The sequence below is a fragment of the Genypterus blacodes genome, unplaced genomic scaffold (genome assembly GCF_046128005.1).
Source record: "Genypterus blacodes isolate CSIRO-AG114 ecotype Tasmania unplaced genomic scaffold, CSIRO-AGI_Gbla_v1 ptg000118l_1, whole genome shotgun sequence".
Lineage (NCBI taxonomy): Eukaryota > Metazoa > Chordata > Actinopteri > Ophidiiformes > Ophidiidae > Genypterus > Genypterus blacodes.
This window is the reverse complement of record NW_027466921.1, coordinates 1,254,135-1,272,509: the sequence shown is the minus strand read 5'-3', so window position 1 is coordinate 1,272,509 and position 18,375 is coordinate 1,254,135. Positions and strand designations below refer to the sequence as shown.

General features: G+C 45.0%; 1 protein-coding gene across 1 annotated transcript in view; it reads right to left on the bottom strand.

Moving 5' to 3' along the window:
• epha3 (eph receptor A3) overlaps nucleotides 1-18,375 on the bottom strand; it is an 82,790-nt gene that overhangs the window by 29,110 nt on the left and 35,305 nt on the right. Inside the window, exons 4-6 of the mRNA XM_076161988.1 lie at nucleotides 11,703-11,858; nucleotides 8,084-8,434; nucleotides 1,151-1,275 (exon numbers count right to left, since the gene is read on the bottom strand). Coding sequence (XP_076018103.1) covers nucleotides 1,151-1,275; nucleotides 8,084-8,434; nucleotides 11,703-11,858 — 632 coding nt within the window. The remainder of the gene's footprint in view (nucleotides 1-1,150; nucleotides 1,276-8,083; nucleotides 8,435-11,702; nucleotides 11,859-18,375) is intronic.

The window sequence follows — 18,375 nt, the reverse complement described above, 5'->3', positions numbered from 1 at the left end:
AGGAGACACGCCAATTTCGTTTTGTTAATGGCGAAGACCATTCCACGCCATTTTCTTCAGCGCAGAAAGCCCTGATAGCACTCAGCGAGTCGTTAACGCACACAGAGCAAACAACACATCCGACATTAGCAGAGGGGACTTTTTTTTACGTTAACAACTTTAGACGAAAATGTCCATTAATAATTCATTTAGTCTCAGAGTCATCCATTTTTGATGTGCATTTGCATATTCACGTACGAGTTTGAGTCTGGGCGAAAAATTGGCCGAGTCCCAGGGTGGCGCACAAAGATGTATAAGTGGTGGAAAGTATGCGAGAAGATGGAGAGGAGGTAATCTGTGGAAAGCTACGTGCCGCTGTGTGTGTGTGTGTGTGTGTGTGTGTGTGTGTGTGTGTGTGTGTGGAGAGCTTCGTCCATTCATTTTCGAGAAATACGAAAAGATCAAAAACTGCAAGACCGCCTGGAACACTTTGTCTACAATCTTATCTCACAATCAAGCTTCATATGTTCTTCTTAATATTCAGTAACAGTGCAGTTTTAAACACGCCCGCCAAAATAAAAGCACGATACTGTTGTAAAAGTAAAACAGCAATGATGAAGTTGAGGCTAACATGTCCTGTTATGTTGTGTGAGGTACATGTTTGACATTACATTATAGACATTAATTGGCATTTCAACCATAACTCTAACCATCTGACAAATGTTCTGCAGCTTTATCTGGAAAACCGGTGCTGAGTAAAAACCTGGAACACATGATTCCAGTCCAGTCCCTGTTCCAGATCCGGGGTTTTTGTACAGTAAAGTTCTAAATCAAACCTGCCTCTTGGAACGGGACTCTGCTGTAAAACAAGGCCGATATTTTCATCCCGATGAAAACAAAAGGTTTATTTTTAATCTCTGTGCTTATATGTGAATATACATGGACTTGTACGGTATAATGTTCAAATAAATTACACATTGGGGCTTCGAGCAAACATCCGATCAAGTTACTTCGAAATGACGTTATTAATGCAACATGGCTTTTCAATCGCGTAGGAACTACAGGGTTCTCGTGTGAGGGAAGGCAATGTAACCACGAGGCGCAGGTTAAAAGGGTACGCGCCTTGCTCAAGGGCACTTTGTGTACATGTGAGTGTCACCGTTGTACCGACCTTCTCGTAGTACTTGATCTCATAGTCGAGGATGATGCCGTTGGGTCTCTCCGGCTGCACCCAGGACAGGGAGACGCTGTTTCTAGACGTCTTCTCCTTTCTGATCACCGTGACCGGGGAGGGAGCTGAGAGAGAGAGAAAGAGAGAGAGGGAGAAAGAGAGAGAGAGAAAGTGAGTTCTTTATATTGAGGTTCAGTGGAAGTTCAGTTCAGTGTTGCATCCTGGCAATTGTCTATGGTTCCTGTTAGCCTAATTCAGTTTGCTGCCCAGTGGGGCCGCATTAAAGGCTGCGGCCCGGGGTTGGTGGGTGAGTGGAAGGGGACGACATAAACAGACACACACACACACACACAAACAGATTCATTACACCGCTATACACGAGGCTAAATCTTTATCCAATCATTTATTCTTTTCTTCATTTGTCCTTTTTCTAAAAAAAAAAAAACGTCACAGAGCCACATTTAATATTTCATACTGACTGCCATATTGACATAGCTGTGTGTCAGCAGTGCTTCTCGCAGACTGAATCTGTGGTCTGCATTGATGAAACACAGACATGGTGGTGAACTCCAGCCTGTCGCCTCCCTCAACACTCCTTATTACTCCTTCAATATTCATCCATGTCACTGTCTCTGTTTACAGATTAAACTTTTCCTTAAACATGAATAAATAGTCTTGTTTTGCTACTAGGAGACGCATTGGAGTAACATGTGAGTGAGCGTCTGGTAGGTGTTTCATGGGAAGAAAGAAAGAAAAAAAAGATCCTCCAAAGCAAAACTAACGACGCTCGTTTCCAGAATAAATAAGAGGACAAACTGGATGGTTAACATGAGCGTCTCCACGGCTGAGCAGAGGCAGAGCACGCTGCCAAATCAAACCTGACTAATGATCTCTGGGATCACATATCAATGTCATCAAAACAAAGAAAAACAAAGACCTCTTCTGGGTCACATGTTTAAAGTCTCTCCGGTGCAGGTGAGGACGTCAACACTCCGCCCCCTCCCTCTCCCCCCGCAAACATTCATTTAAGATTCACACACACGTTTCTGCTGGATTCTGGCTGAGTCTGGGCTGGTGGGTTAAGGATAACAAGCGGTTGGTTTCTCCCTCAGCGTTCCGCTTTGTTTCTCCAGTAGTCGACGTGTTGGATTTTAAGCTCCATAAACCTTTTTCCCCCGCTGCCCCCCCCCCCCCCGGTTTGGCGCCCTCGCTCTTCCTCGCCAGTCCTTCACCCATGCATCGTTTTGCCTCGGGAACTTCACATGGTCCCAATCTAGTAATTCTGCACATCCCTCTCCCTCCATCAAACCCTGCTCCCCTACCTCCCTCCCTCCCTCTTTCGCTCCCTTGCTCGCTCCCTCGTTCCCTTCACTCCCTTTCTCATTTCCCATTTTTACTGCTCTCTAATTGCCAGGCAGCTCCAGGGCCAGCCCGGCATCTGAGGCATCGACTTTTAATTTTATTAGACCACAGGAAAAACATGTTTGTCTTTGAAATGTTCGAGCCTTTCTTGATTGTGATTACATAGCTGCACCGTGTGTGTGTGTATGTGTGTGTTTGTGTGTTTCCATGTGTATTTGCAAAGGAAGTTATTTTTTCTCCCGTAATGAATCCAGATGGGGAGAATCTGTTTCCCTGCCTCCTCCTCCTCTCCCTCTGGTTCTGATAGTGGGGCGAGGCTGTGCTTTTTATTGGCTCTGTGGTTTATGGTGGTAATGATTTACTGTGTCTGCACCGCTCTGAGGCAGCTTTAAGTTCATCTCCTCCTTCTCCTCCATACTTTCTCCTCCTCCCCTCACTCTCATGCATGTGCACTGCCAAGCACTTCTCTGCGGTCACTGTTCCTTTGTCTCGTTGGAATAAATGCAAAACCGATGTTTGTTTTTTAATCAATAAACACCAAAGCGGCATTGAGTTTCATTCACCTGTGTGACGAGAGACGCCATGCAGACTAAACCTGTCGCATAGTTAATCCTATATTGGCTGAATATGTTAACACTATCATTCTATAGTACATTCTGTTATAGTAGTAAGATATAGTTTAGAAGGAATTAATGATTTCACTTCAACACGGTGAAATTAAGTCAAGCTAATCATTTAATGAAGACATTTTCATTCAGTCTGTTTTTAAACCCTGCAGAGCTTGAATAGGCAAAATGTATTTATTAAATTTTACTCTCCTTAACTGCAGCACTGCTGTGTATGCACACTGAGTGAAAACCTTTTTTTTTAGGCTGTGGCATATTAGGCTCTCCTGGAAATCTGAGGGGACACCTGACCTACCACCTACAGGTCGCGGCCCAGTCCAGTCTCATACTAGTTGGGCGTGTCCGTTAAAGAGTGAATGGAAGCAGATCTAGGCATGTTAGCACGTTATGGATGTAAAGGACCAATCAAAACGAAGAGCAGTTCGTGACCATTGATTAACTGGACAGTGTGTCTGTGTCCATCAACAAAGCTCTGACAGAGTAGAGGAGAGGAGAAGCAAACAGAAGAGTGATGTCTGACAGCACCTTGACGACACTTCCAGGACACACTGCTCCTTTCCAGACACTTAATCCAGCTTTTAACAGCACCTCTCTATGTGTGTGTGTGTGTGTGTGTGTGTGTGTGTGTGTGTGTGTGTGTGTGTGTGTGTGTGTGTCAAGTGTGTGTGTGTGTGTGTGTGTGTCAAGTGTGTGTCAAGTGTGTGTGTGTGTGTTTGTCTGAGTCTGAGAGAAAGCGTGTAGACGGGCGGGGCTAGTGCGCTGACATACGTAATCCGTGTAAACTCTCAAGGCTGATAGAGTGGGTGCAGCTGCAGAATGAGATATCTGAGAGGTGTGTGTATGTGTGTGTGGTGAAGCTGTTGAGATGTGTGTATGCTTGCTAGATCATTTGGATTGTTTGTGTCTGCATTGTCTGATATGGAAATACAAACCCTGCTCTTCAGATGATCAATTTGATCAAACATTTAAGGCAGATTTCACCATTCTGAGCACACACACACACACACTTTATGTTTATAAGCCTCATATTTGTTCACATCACACTCACTCGTCCTAATCCTCCCTAAACCCACAACAGATCGCTTTTCTAAACCACATTGTCTTTTATTTGGTTTGTCTTCGCTTAAAAATACAAAGCGCAAAATCCAAAATGCGTCTCGACACAAACACATATTTTAGCAGACACACACACAAACACACACACAAGAAATCTCTATTTACAGCCCGTCCTCGTCTTGTCACTTTAAAGAGGTCATGTCTGGCCCCTGTCACTTCTAACACAACCCAGCTGTGACAAAACAAAGCAAATAGAGCAGACGGGTCACACAAATAAGTGTGTGTCTGTACTGTGTGTACCGTCTGTACACGTGACCTTTCATGCGTTCATTAAGATGACAAGGTCCCTCCATATAGGCCTCAACACTGTATACATGTGCGAATGTGTGTACGCTGGATGTATACGTGTTTTCTCAGACTCCCTTCACGTTCAGTCGTGAGTTCAGTCGTCGATGCAGTCGGTAATCGCAGGAAAACACTGTGCCAGATGTATTTTGCAGATTTGAACAGTCAACATAACAATTTACAGACACGTCCACCGATGCCGCGGCGTATTTCTTTGCTTGCAGTCATGCGTGTCAGAATCAACAGCTGCTGCGGTGCTATAAACGTACTTTAACCGCGCGGCTGTCAAAACACAGCGCAATAATTCATTCTGACAAAGTAAATGTGGACAGACAGCCGTCAAAATCTGCTGCTGGTTAGAACTGAATCATCCTCCTCCTTAAGAATGTGAGAATCTGTCCGTATCAGGAGAAATACTGGTTCTGTTTCCCTTAATGTGACGCCTGGAATGAGTCCATTGGCTCCCTCAAATAACTAATGGCATAATAACTAAATGTGTTTGCTGTTGTGTTTGACAATCACAAAATACTCACAACTCTTAAACTAAAATGAAAATAGAACTGTAACTGTTGGAGGAAAGCTGACACTGAATGATGGGGACAAATGTGTTAATTTGGAGGTAACATCAGTGTACAATTCATCACTTTGACTCGTGTCAGGCAATAAATTAGGACTGAGGTGAAAAGTAAAGTACACTGAGCGCACCGCGTAGTCATCTGAGGCCATGATTACTACGCTTGAATGCACAAATTAGTCATTTTAGGCAACCATGTCTCCTCTATGACATCTGTTGGCCTCGTGTCTTTTCCACTGAGCCACTTGTCTGAGTCTGTCCTCAAGGTGCGGGACACTTAACAAACCCAGACTCCTCCGGATCCCCTGCTTTGAGTTTGTTTGTGTCTGTTTGTGGATTGTAGCCCAGCGTTCACATTAATCACAGAGCTATAATACTGTAAAGCTTCCCCCGACCTCCCTCCCCCTCTCACAGCACGAAACCGCCGATGCGGGAACAGGAACCTCTGCAGATGCTTTACAGCTCAGAGATCATTCTGATTAATCGCCACCTTATGCTGCACTGTAAAATACTTAGACACCGCCGTAAAATACAATAAAAACCACAGTACCTGCTGTACAATGTGCTTTACAGAGTCGCTTGTGTAGCTTTCCTGTCTACAAAACTCTTAACTCAGCTATCATACCGCACTCAGGAAACCACTGACTGTGTCCGCTCCATTTCAACCCACAGAACCTTATGAATTAAGTCACCTCTCCTTCTGAACATTCATAATTTATAAAGCAGAACTGCGAAGAGATCACAGCAGGTAGAAGCTCTGTGTCTGCATGCAAATGTTCTTTTTTGACATGGAGGACATTCACAGTCATCTACCATCCATGATCAAGGTGTGGAGTTCACCCGATCCAACCACATTGACAGATCTTGCCTCAATCTTCATCTGTTTTTAAATGGCTGATGAAGAAACCAAGCAGAGAGAGACTCTGGTTCCTCCTGCTTCTACTGCCGTTTCTCACGAGTGCTAAGGTTTGGAAAGAAAGAATCCGGAAGAAGTGTCCAGAAGGAGAGACCAAAAGTCAACGAGAGACCAAAAGGGTGTGATGAAAAGAGCAAACAAAAAAAGTAAACTGCTGACACACAAAGTGGAAGAGAAAATAAGAGATGGTGAGGGGAGAGGGGACAGGAAGAGAATAAATGGACGTACTAAAGTGAGACCATTGTGCTTTTCATAGTACAGTGGGGGATTTGTGAGGTTTGGCGCTTTCTACTGCAGCGAGATTGATTTGTCTCTTGGAATTTCACAGCAGCCCTTCCATGTGCGTTTTCCTCCTCCTCCTCAGGATGCGATCCGTGGAGATATTTGTGTAATGGATTGATGGAGGTTTTAGGAATCCATCCTCACGTTAAAGAGTGTCTTTTAAGACGACAAGATATTTCTTGAAGAAGGGGGGAGACATCTAATCCTGGTCGTTAAACAAGAGAATACCGGCCTGGGATCTCCTTGTAAAAGTCTGTGGGATGATGGTTGGAGTGCATGTGTGTGGAACATGTGGACTAAAGTGTACGAGACTGGAACGTAGCGTGTGTGTGTGTGATCAGAGAGCTACAGTATCCCTGAGTTAGGTAGCTGTTATTCCTTATGAACAGACACAGTTACGTCTAATATAACAAAGCACACACTCACATCCATCATGTTTGTTTTCTTGTACTTCAAAGTTGAGCTGAAACTGATCTAAGTCTGGCAAACTTGGGTTTTTACAAGATTTTAATCAGGAAAAACTCCAGCGAGTATAAATTGAGCGTGGCAGCTGGAAGCTTGGACCAATCAGCAAATTATGGGAAGTGGTTTAGATAATGACCTCGACTTCAAGAAACCCTGCGATCCAAACGAGGCCGTATAGATATAAGATCAAGCGCGAGGCGGCTCCTCTCCACATATGCGTTCCGAATCGGATTTTCGAGAAAAATTTATGAGAAATGTGATATTTCCACATCTATTGTTTAGAGGGAAAAAACAGTGGTAAAAGTGCATTCATGTAATAAGTCGTAGGAATGCTTCATCATGCTGATCTGTCAGCGGAGGAGACCGCTGTGAATCAACTCCTCAGCCAAACATTTGAGAAGTACGATGTGGCTTTGTGAGTCTACAATCAAATGTGATTATTTCTCTTCTTGAGTTCCACTGAGTTGGGAGTCACAGGCCAAAGAAGAGAGATTCTTTCTTCTGTCTGAGATGATTCTAAGCCATCTGAGTTGCAGGGGGTCTGAAATTAAAACGCCGTCCTTTCTCACGTGATTTCATTCCGGTACGAATCTCCCACGGTGGCCAAAATGCAAGTGACACCAGGAGAACCAAGTAAACTTCGACAAAACCGCACAGACAAACCAAAACTACTTAGACATATTTTGTTCTCCAGTCATCAGTCACGCCTAGTCTGCTGAGATGGACTTGGTTAGACCGTTTCTTGTGAGGTTCAAGACTTTCCAGATACTTCCAAATTCTCAGAATGAGAAGTGACAAGATCCAACAAACCAGCCTGTTGACCTCATTCAACCGGGCAAGTGGAACCAATGATCGCCTGGAGTGTTGGTTGTTTCGAGAAGTGTGTCTGAACTGGTGCCACTTGAAAACCTTGTGGTAGTTCAGCCTCGTATAGCAAGGTGTGCTTACAAGTACAATTTATTCTCTACAGAAGAGGAATACAAGAGTCCATCCAGTTGTGTCGCTCCAGATTCAAGTTTAGAAGAGAAAAAAGGAGAAGCAAGACCAAATACTGGCATTTCATTGAAAACAACATCTTGCATGGGTTTACTTGTCCGTCTGTGTTTTCTTTAAAGCACAAACAAACACCAAACACCCTGAAATCAGATGAGTGTGTCAAGCTACAGCTACACTCTGTCCTCCAGCATCTTGAACTTTGGGAGGGGTCAACTTTGACACTCGGGGGCTCAAACTACAAAAACAGGCTTAGAACCACTGGTGAGGAAGAAAGACTGGCTGTAGATTCAATGGTCTAACTGGGATCTCACCGGCTTGGTTGGTGGTGATGGTTACGGCTGCGTACTGCCTCATCTTGGGTGTCAGCGGCGACACGGCGTTCAGCGCTTCTATCTCAAAGGTGTAGTTGGTGTGGGCCAGCAGGTCGGCCACCGTCACCGTTGTGTTGCGGAGGCCCGTGGCTCTCGGCAGGAAGCGCACGTTGCTCCGGCAAGGCTCGCAATGCTGGACGCTCGTGTTGGAGCTTCCGCCCCGGCAACGCTTGCAGACCACGGAAAAGGCCATGTCCCGCCTCCCTCCGCTGTCTTCCGGCCAGCCCCATTCCAGGATGACCGACGTCTCGTTGATGGAGGAGATCACGTTCCGCGGAGGTGACGGAGGACCTGGCAGAAACGGAGGAAAGGAGACGATCAAGAGGCGAGTTTGGACGAGGAGGTAGAAGTTGGAGGGAGAGCGGATGGGTTAGAAACGAGCGCGAGAAGATGTCACTGAGCGGAAGAGGAGGAAGACGCTTAGGAGGAGGTTTGATTAGTGGAAAGAAGGAAGGACAAACGAGGATGGGGGAAGGGCGGAGAAGAAGATACAGAAGGAGCATATTCAACACCACCTACTATAACTGCTGCTCTTACATGTATTCACACCTGTCAGATAAGTGCCTTGCTCGAGGGCATTTTGACTGGTTTGCGGAATCAAAGCATAAATCCCATGCTCCTTCGCTCGCTCGCTACATCTGACCTTGAATGACTCAGCACCGAACTGAGATACTTGGTACGTTCTGAGATATTTCAATAAACAAGTTAAAATGTTTCTTCCCCTGACACTAAACAATACTCTAATGTTCTGCAGCCTTTTCCTGAATTTCAAATCAAATTCTTGGTCATTGTGAGTTTCTATGCTCCTCTGTAACAAAGGCAGCATTGTTGGAATGACACACTAGTACATTTTACACAGAATGTTGGGGCTGGTGTGAAATTAAAAACAAAACCGAACAATGCTGTTGTGAAAAAAGTCTCAGTCATAAATGCTGTGAATATACATCCAAGAAATAATGCAGTTTCTTTCCTTACTGATATAAAGCACACACACGCACATCACACAGACACATCACACACACACACGACAGCTCTGTAACTGCAGTTCACCATGTTAATATCAGGGGTCACGTGAGTGTGTGTCTGGTTTCCTTTTTCCCAGGGAGAAGTCAGACTCCGACATATTAAAGTGAAACGTCTTATTACAAACAGATCCCTCTGAATAATTCCAGACTTTATATCAAAACTGTGACTGTAATTACACTCAGGAAGAGAACAAGACCGTCAAATCGCTCCGGCGAGATGGCGAGAGGGAGGGAGGGATGGAGGGGGGGCGGGAAGTCGGGAAGGCGACGGAGGCGGAGACAAGCTTTGTCGGATTGTGTTTTCGGATAAAAAAGGTTTTGTTTGGTTTGTTTGATTTGACAGAAGGAATTTACTCTGCATCCAAAGATATGCAGAACTCCTGTCTGCATAATCTAAAATACAGTACCGTTACTGCTCCCAGAGAGTGTGTGTGTGTGTGTGTGTGTGTGTGTGAGAGAAGGGAATAAAATGAAAGATTCAACAAAAGAGTTTGATCCAGAGGAAATCTGCAAATCCAGCAGAGCCAAATAGAAGACTGCTTTAAACATGTTTAATATTATGTAGAGTTTAAGACAAAACCAAGCTGTGTCTGACATAATTGGCCATAAGAAAAGGGACAGCAGGGAAACACGACCTCCATGTCTAATTCTGTTTGTTAAAGCACATGTAACAAAAGTAGAACACATGTTGCATATGCTGTGTACACTTTTGTACCCGGACCCATACACACACCGACGAGGGTGGATTAACCCCTTGAGCGCTTCTCCAGCATCTTTATCTCCTCTCTTTCATCTGTCCATCTTTAGTTACACGTTGTCGTCAGCTGTGCTCACTTTAAACTGCTTAGATGGGCAAACTGATGTCATTGAACTCATCGCAAAAAAAAAAACGTCATATTGATTAAATTTGAGAGTTTACTGGCTTTATTTATTTAGCATATTCTTCCTGAAACGTATACAGCGTTGTGCCTGAGGTCAAAACTCTCCCCCACAGCATGTTCATATATGTACAGTATGTGTGTGTGTGTATACAGTTTGCATCCCCTGTCACTGACGATATCCATGTGTGCGCTGCACTAATCTGTGAATTCTAGAAATCTTACAATATTTTCAGAGATTTGATCCAATCACGTGGGAGTCCTATGGGTCATCTGTGCGCAGCCAGAACCGTCAGGCACATGCACCTCGCTGACTCGCCCTCCGCACACACACACACACACACACTACACACACATGTAGGCAATCACATGCTAATTCCCAATGTCAAAATAATACATCGACATGGAGATTAACATGTGACATGAATTATGGCGTGTAGGGACCGAGGAGGTATGCGTGCTCTTCGATCCCTCGCCGGCGATGTACAGTGTGCGTTAACCCTTCGCTGCACCTTCTTCCCAGGCCCCATGCTCATTACTGTGCATGTGTACATGTAGCAGGATTTTCTGAATTCAACCTGGTTCCTGCAGTGGAGGAACTTCAGAACTTTTTTGTGTTTTTCTTGGCGGAGGTTGAATCCGTTTGGGATTCATTTTTCGTGGAGATATTACCTGCGAGGGTTTTCGTGTAAGAATAAAGCCGACTGTAAATAACCTTGAGCTCCGTGCCAACAGCGAAATCCACATTATGGAATAATTACGATCGTTATCTTCTATCAAAGTATCTCTTCATTAAAGCTGCCACGCTGCTGATTCGATCCCACTGAGGAGGAATTTGCCTACCTGACAAGATGCTGCCGAAGATTACAACACTGAGCATCTTCTTCCCCTAATTAGGATTCTGTCTGTGGCTCTGGGCGTCGTTTCAGATTTTCTGCCGTACTTTCTCCGGTGTGTGTCGCACCCTCCCTCCCGTTAAAAAAGCACGTACTCATAATCTGACGTGAGGGAATGTGGTGATTTATAGTTTTTAAGGGGGGATGCATTTTTTTGGGGGAAAAAGGCTTTGCAGGAGGCGTCTGCATCTGCAAACCATTTGCATGGGGAGGAAGACAAAGGGAAGCGTGTGGGGAGTGGAGAGTGGAGAGCTTGTGACAGAGCAGCTGTGGCTTCACTGACCTTATACATATACATACATAAAATCGGAATGTTGACCTTGTTGGTCCGGGGAAAAACTATTTTTCACTGCTGATTGGGAAATTGGACACTATTATCACAGACGCACTGCAGCTGACAAACACTAACACAGCCATTGGAGGTCTGTGACATTGTCTGGGTGACATCATCTGGACTGTGTTGATTATGCATTTATGAAGCTCTGCTGTAAACCTGCCTGCTCCTCTCTGTTCTTTGATCACAGGCAGTAAATATGACGTCAGGGCGCGGCACCTCATCATTTTCCAACCTTGGTAACATAAAAACCAGGCTTCTCATCCTTAAAATCGCAATCTCTCATCCTATTTGAAAGCTAAATGAAGTTGTTGATCATCTGTGTGCTGCACCTCCTACACCAACTTTCCGCATGCCTTAAAACAAAGACCCATACGTGATGCTTAATATCTGTATCTGATTGTTATGTTACTTTGTTACACTTACGGGTGCAGGCCATGGACGCCGGGTCTCCCTCAGCACGGTAGTAGTTCTTCTCACAGCCACAGTGCAGCGCCCCCTCATGGTGGGAGAAGCTGTGTGGGGGACACTTGGAGCATTCCATGTTCCCAAGTGAGGCTTTGTAGAAGCCTGCCCGGCACACTGGGAGACAAAAGAGAGGAGAGAAGACGGATGTTACTCAACGTGAATGGTTTCACTTTTTTTTCAACGGTGTAGCGCATCAATCTGCAGTATTTACGCCACACACTTTGTATCACTAACGCTTAATGCATTTATACGCTCAGGTTTTGTCTGGAGGGGCAAATCAATAGCACATAAAACACAAGCGAGTAAAGATGACACACAGGGAGTACTTCTCTCACACACACACACACACACACACACACACACACACAGATACAGGTAAAAAATCGTTAGATGAGGATCGAATGTAAAACCACTGTTAAGGAAATGAGCGCCCATTAGCTGCTGGTAAAAGAAGAAAGAGATTCCCACAGATTCCTTTGCCTCTCCTTCTCCGCCTCCATTCTTCAGAAGCTGCGGTGTGAACTTATGAATTATGCAGACTGTCCCCTCAGATAAAAGTGTTTTCGCTCTTTAAATATCTCGGCTAATACGACTGCAATCAGCACTTGTTTTACCTCCTTTCGCAGAGGCGTGTTGCAATCTAGTGACATTCCACCTGTGCATGTACGCAGCATGGAACCGTACTCTGTGTGTCTGTCTCTGTGTGTGTGTGTGTGTGTGTCTGTGTGTGTGTGCGGAAAGATCTCACGTTCCCTTCACCATTTCCCTCCCCCGGTCTCTCATGTTTGAAACCCTTGTCATCTGATCCGGGCTCCATGATGGGGGATGCAAAGCGTTTAAGCCGGTAAAAAGCCTGGCTGAGCACGTTTAAGTCCACTTTACTGCTCACAGTCAGTCGGGGTTAACATCACCGCAGTGCTGTGTGCTCCTAAGCACCGGAGGTATTTCAGCACCAAGTAGGGTACAAACGCTTCACTGTGTTAAGTTTGTATCGTGACAAACCAGGATAAACTGGACAAAAGAAGGAGAGCGATAGTTCTGTCCTATAGATATTTGTGGGGGTGATGAGTTTCTAAAACAGCATTTAGGAAATCCCCTCTTGACTGTGGAACATTGGGATCAATTTGGGTTCATCGCTTGGAATAGAAAAGGAGGGCGGCGTTGATCAATTATGCAATAAATCAACCAATTAAAAGGCATCACATCGCTCATAGCAGACATGGATGGAACTGATTGTACCCGACCTCATTTTGGTGATGAGGCGACACCTTTACATCAATCACACAAACTCTCTGTCCCCCTCTCTCTCTCACTCTCACACACACACACTCATACACATGCACACACACACACACACACACACACACACAGGATTTAAAAAATGGCTTGGAGCAACAGCGGCGAGCCAGCAGAATGTGTGGGCTCAGCAGAACGACTCTGACAGATCCCACTGGTGGACAACACACTCCTGCACCAGCCAACACTGCTGATACCACTGACATATCCATCACTGACACTGGCACACCAAGGTCCCCGCGCTGCAATAAATACTGCACTGCCACCTCGCTCTCTCTCTGTGTGTGTGTGTGTGTGTGTGTGCATGTGTGTGTGTATTACTAGTAGCATGACAACCACAACAGTTGCTGACACACACAAAACAGACCACCCTGATTGGAGGACACACCAGGAAATTAAACCTGACAGCCAGTACCTCCGGCCAATCAGGTAACAGAAGCGGCAAGACAACCGCTTAGGTCAGCATAAACCCCCCCCCCCCCCCGGTGCATACACACACACACACAAACACACACACGCTCTCAAAAGAAACACAAAACAGAGCCGTGGATAAACAGACAAGGAGGCGAAATGAATTAATCTTGCAGCAGAGACGGATGAAGCTTTAATCTGATCCCTGTAAGTATAAACAGGCTGTGACAGAGCACGCAGGGCCCTGAACGCCTCACCTCTGGATAACACCAAACAAAGATGCCTTCACTGTATTCACTGGACGGTTAAATTACTGGGCCGGGGTCCAACACAATCTGTTTCCATTTAAGCTACCGTCGTACGTAACGTCTGGCATCGCTCGCACCGCCAATTACAAAACGCTTATCACTTATGGAAATATGCTAATTAATGTAGAGATGTTGACGTGTTCAGGTTCGCAGGGTTCTTCCCGAGTGTTTTTTAGATTAATTTAATTTATGTGTTTATTTTAGATAACACGGCGCCCTTCTTCTTTTAGAGTAAAACAAATCAGATATTAGTGGTTAGTGGGATAAAGTGGGACGATGTACAGAGGCTCTTCTGTGTGTGTGAGAGTCGTGAACCCTGTTTCGCACGTAGACGGCCTCGTAAAACTTCAGCGTAAAATTAATGACCACTGCTGCACTTCCACTTTGGGATATTCAGATGACAGTAGTGAAATGTCGTATTTTCAACCCGACAACCCCACAAAATATTTTTACAAGAGTGTCGCAAGAGGAGTTTGCCAAGATGGAGAAGACGGGAAGAGAGACAGCTGATGGTAAAATCAGACGGACGTGCTCATCTGCAGCATGTGTTACACTGACATTCACCAGCAGGATGGGTGTGTGTGTGTGTGTGTGTGCGTACGTGTGTGTGTGTGTCTCTCAGGAGAGGAAGCGTAGCACCTCTACAGATGACAGAGTACGCGTGATTAATTAAATGCACAGAAGGTGTGCTAAGATGATATTCCCCGGAATGTATAACACACACGCACGCACACACACACACTTGCCTTCACAGATACAGAGAAGATGAAATATTTACAGAGGAGGAACATATGAAGGTGATCCCCTGTGATTCATCTATTATTTACATTTAAATCAATGAGAGCAGCAGCAGCAACAACAACAGCATGAATCACTGTGATGCACACACGCACACATGGGGACCAGGCTGCAGTTCCTCACCTGTCCACCAGCAGTCACTACTGAGTTCACCTCACATGTGCTACCAGTTCCATAATAAGCATTCTGTCCCTACATACATGTGCACTAAACAGTCAATCCAACAGCTTCTTTTGCTTAATATGCGGTGAACGTTATACTCTAGCGTCCTTATGTGTACTAAAGTATTTTCCGCCTATTTCTGATTGTGGTCATGAGGAACCCACAGTTGACCCACAAAGTCAAGTTTATACACATTCCGGTCAGTACATAGTTTTGTGCTCAGCGGCTCAAAATTACTGCAGTATTGGGATTGGTGCATGTGTAGGATTGCACCTTTGGGAGATTCTGTCTTTCAAGATTTGTCTGTCTGCTCTCCTGCTCTCTCCATCACAGACTGTAAACTTGGCTTTATGACTGCTGTTTGCCTGCCTGCCCCCTTTGGAATTGTTAAACCATTGCTTAAGTAAAAAGGAACTCTCCCTTGCATTTGAGCCCAATTCCTGCGTGTACATAAACACGCACACACAGCAGCAACAGCAGCAGTCACACGATCCGCTGGTTGTAAAAGCCCTCTGCTCTGCGATGAGCACAAATAGCTGATCTACACTTTGCTCAATCAATAGCAGAGGTCACGAGACACCCTCATCAATAATTAACATGACAGTTAGATGGTCCGGTGGTCACATGTGGCCCCTTTTATCCTGCACGGCGGGGTGAAAAATACTAGCCTGTAACTCGGTAAATTCCCCTAATAAGTCACCTCTCATTGCAATCGGGGGAATTAAAATGTGATTCATATCATGTTTCATGTTGAGTATAACTCGCGTGGGGATTTTCCGTGTTGCTCTGGTGGGATGAAGAACGCTCTTAACCTTTGTTCTCTTTTTGTTCATCACTCCAGAGAGAGTAAATCTAAGGACAAACCTCAACGCATACATTTACAGGAAACATTTGCCCCTGACAAAGACATCATGTCAGCACCCCAAAGGTTTCACGGGAGGATTTACTGGAGGGAAAGTTATGATGGGACCTTTTTAAAATCCAGTTTCCACCACTTTAATTGGAGCTAAATCTCAAACGCCAGCTTTTGCTCCGCACCGTGAAAGGTTACCGGAGCTTCCAGCAGGGTTACTGATTAACACTAATACCACCCTGATGGAACCTGAATCACTGTAATCCATCACTGCATCTGTGTAATCCCATTAGAATCACAGATAAGATTCTATTGGACATACATGACCAGAATTATACTCAAAGGGATCTAACATCTTAGACCCACCCGGGGACCTCTGACCTGCCTGACTAACCTGATTGACGTCAGGCAGGGAAAATGCCTTCGTCCTTAACCTTTGACCTTCACCTCTGTCTGGTTGTATGGGAATCAGTGCTGTGTGCGATGACAATAAGAGATAATCCTGTGTAATATAAGAGCGACCACAACAAACAAATCCGAGTCATGGAAGTATCAAAGTGAAAGAAGAGCCACACACAGTAGCACACTGTGGACTAATCACTTTACTTTATGATCCCATTATGGGTTTGGAGGAGCAAAAGTGGTCAAACCAGTCTGCAGCGGCCGCTTTGATGGGTTCCGACGCCCTGATGTGCTGTGTTGTGGTCGTTCGCCGGAGACCTCCAGTCTGGCAGGAGCGCAACACCGAACCCACCAACCGATTGTTTTTAAAACCGCTTCCTCCTCTTTCCTTTTTTTCCTCTCCACGAGACCCAATAAGCACATCGACTTTCACTCCCTCTCCTCCATCCTGCCCACCTCCTCCTCCTCTGTTTCCTCTCATGTGGCTTTCCTGTCCTTTTCTCTGCAGCCATCCTCTTTGCCTCCATTGTAGCAGCTTTCTTTGAAACAGAAACGTTATCTAGATTCTCTTGTAATGGCACCTGCAAGCACCCTGACCCCCCACAAAGCAACCCTTGCCTCAGATCTGTCCAAAGATCAAAGTCGGTTAGGAAACTACGGGACGTTAAATGCATGACAGCAAACTTGTATAATTCAATGGCCAATTTCCATTCGAATCCATATGCATCACATCAAATCAATGTAACCCTGGTGCAACTCAATAAGAGACAAACAAACAGAGAGACTCTAATTCATTACTAAGGAAAACTCCCAACACGCACAGGTGACAAATGCATCCATTACACAGGGTACCAATCCATTTGTTGAAGCTAATATGTTTGTAATCCAATAAAATGAACTCCTTTCTGACAGGAATATAAATGAAAGCAATATCTGGCATTGATAAGTCGCGTCTTGGGGCAAATTGCTGCGCATTCCATCTCTCTTACGTTCAATTATAATGTCATTTTCCATGATAATCACATTGGGAACATATTAGAGTTTATTCACGTGGCAGCGAGACAGACTGTGTGTGTGTGTGTGTGTGTGCCAGTATCCATCAACTGAGAGACGCATTAAGAGTCCAAACTAAAGCTTTAAATGTAATGTCTACTTCCTCTAATGTGATGAGAGCAGCCAGAGTTAATCACAATCACTAACCAAGGTCTGTAATAGACTCCCGGCTCTTTATGTTCGACTTAACACGGACCGCTTTATATTGTGTGTGTGTTTAAATCTGACACTGGCGCAGCAGAAGCTTCATCAACTGAAGCTGAAGGAGGAATCACTCGGGACTTAACAGCCGAATCCCTGAATAACACTGTAACATTTATCCTGCGAGAGATATTATAACATTTTCACACTGAATTTAAGACACTTGTGTTCATTTAACTCGATAACAGATGAATTTCTACACCTGATGTTCAGTTTTCATTGTCAGCATTCTGCTGCTGCCTGGGTGTGTTTGTGTGTGTGTGTGGTAAAGTTGAAGTGATCTGATCCAACACTTATTTGCATAATAAAGCAGCCTAATGAGGGGGAAGATGTAGGAGAAAGACGGAGATGTGAAGAGGAGGGAGGAGGAGGAGGAAGGGGAAGAGGAGGAGGTTCTAGGTAAAGGACGTACACATTGGCGGTATTGTGGGAGGCAGGAAAGCCAAAGGAAACACGTTTGTGACTCAAACGTGGTCAAATTCACAAGAACTAAAGGAACAAATGCGATCCATTGTGTTTGAGGCCAGATGACTAAAGTGGGCTGAACTAGTTTAAAGCCACAGTCATGGACAGTTTGAGAAACTTTGCCACAGCTGCAACTTGTAAACTTTGGAATCATGGCTGACCTCAAATGAATGAAGTCGATGTGCAAAAAACGTGAGAGGACTTCAATCGTTTCAAGCATTTGTGTCAGGATCAGAATTTATCAATCAACCTGTGTATCAGAGATTACACATCTTCTCTATGTGCGTTTTCAATGAAAGGATTCCACCATTGGTGCTTCGCTTCAAAACTCAATAAATAGACCATGTGAGAGCTGAAATAGTGCGTGTGTGTGTGTGTGTGTGCAAAACTGCTGTAGGGTGAAGGACAATAAACTGGGGCAAAATAGGGCAAGTACAGTACACTTTGTCACACACACACACACACACACACACACACACACACACACACACACACACACACACACACACAGGGAGGCGAGAGAGAGCGAGAGAGAGAGAGAGGGGGTACGGATCAACTCCCTGCTGTATCCATCAAGGATGTAATAACTGCTTCCTACATCCTCCACACTCTAGAGACGAGGCAGGTCAGGAGAGAAGAATCCAGGACAACCTACACACACACACACACACACACCGCCACC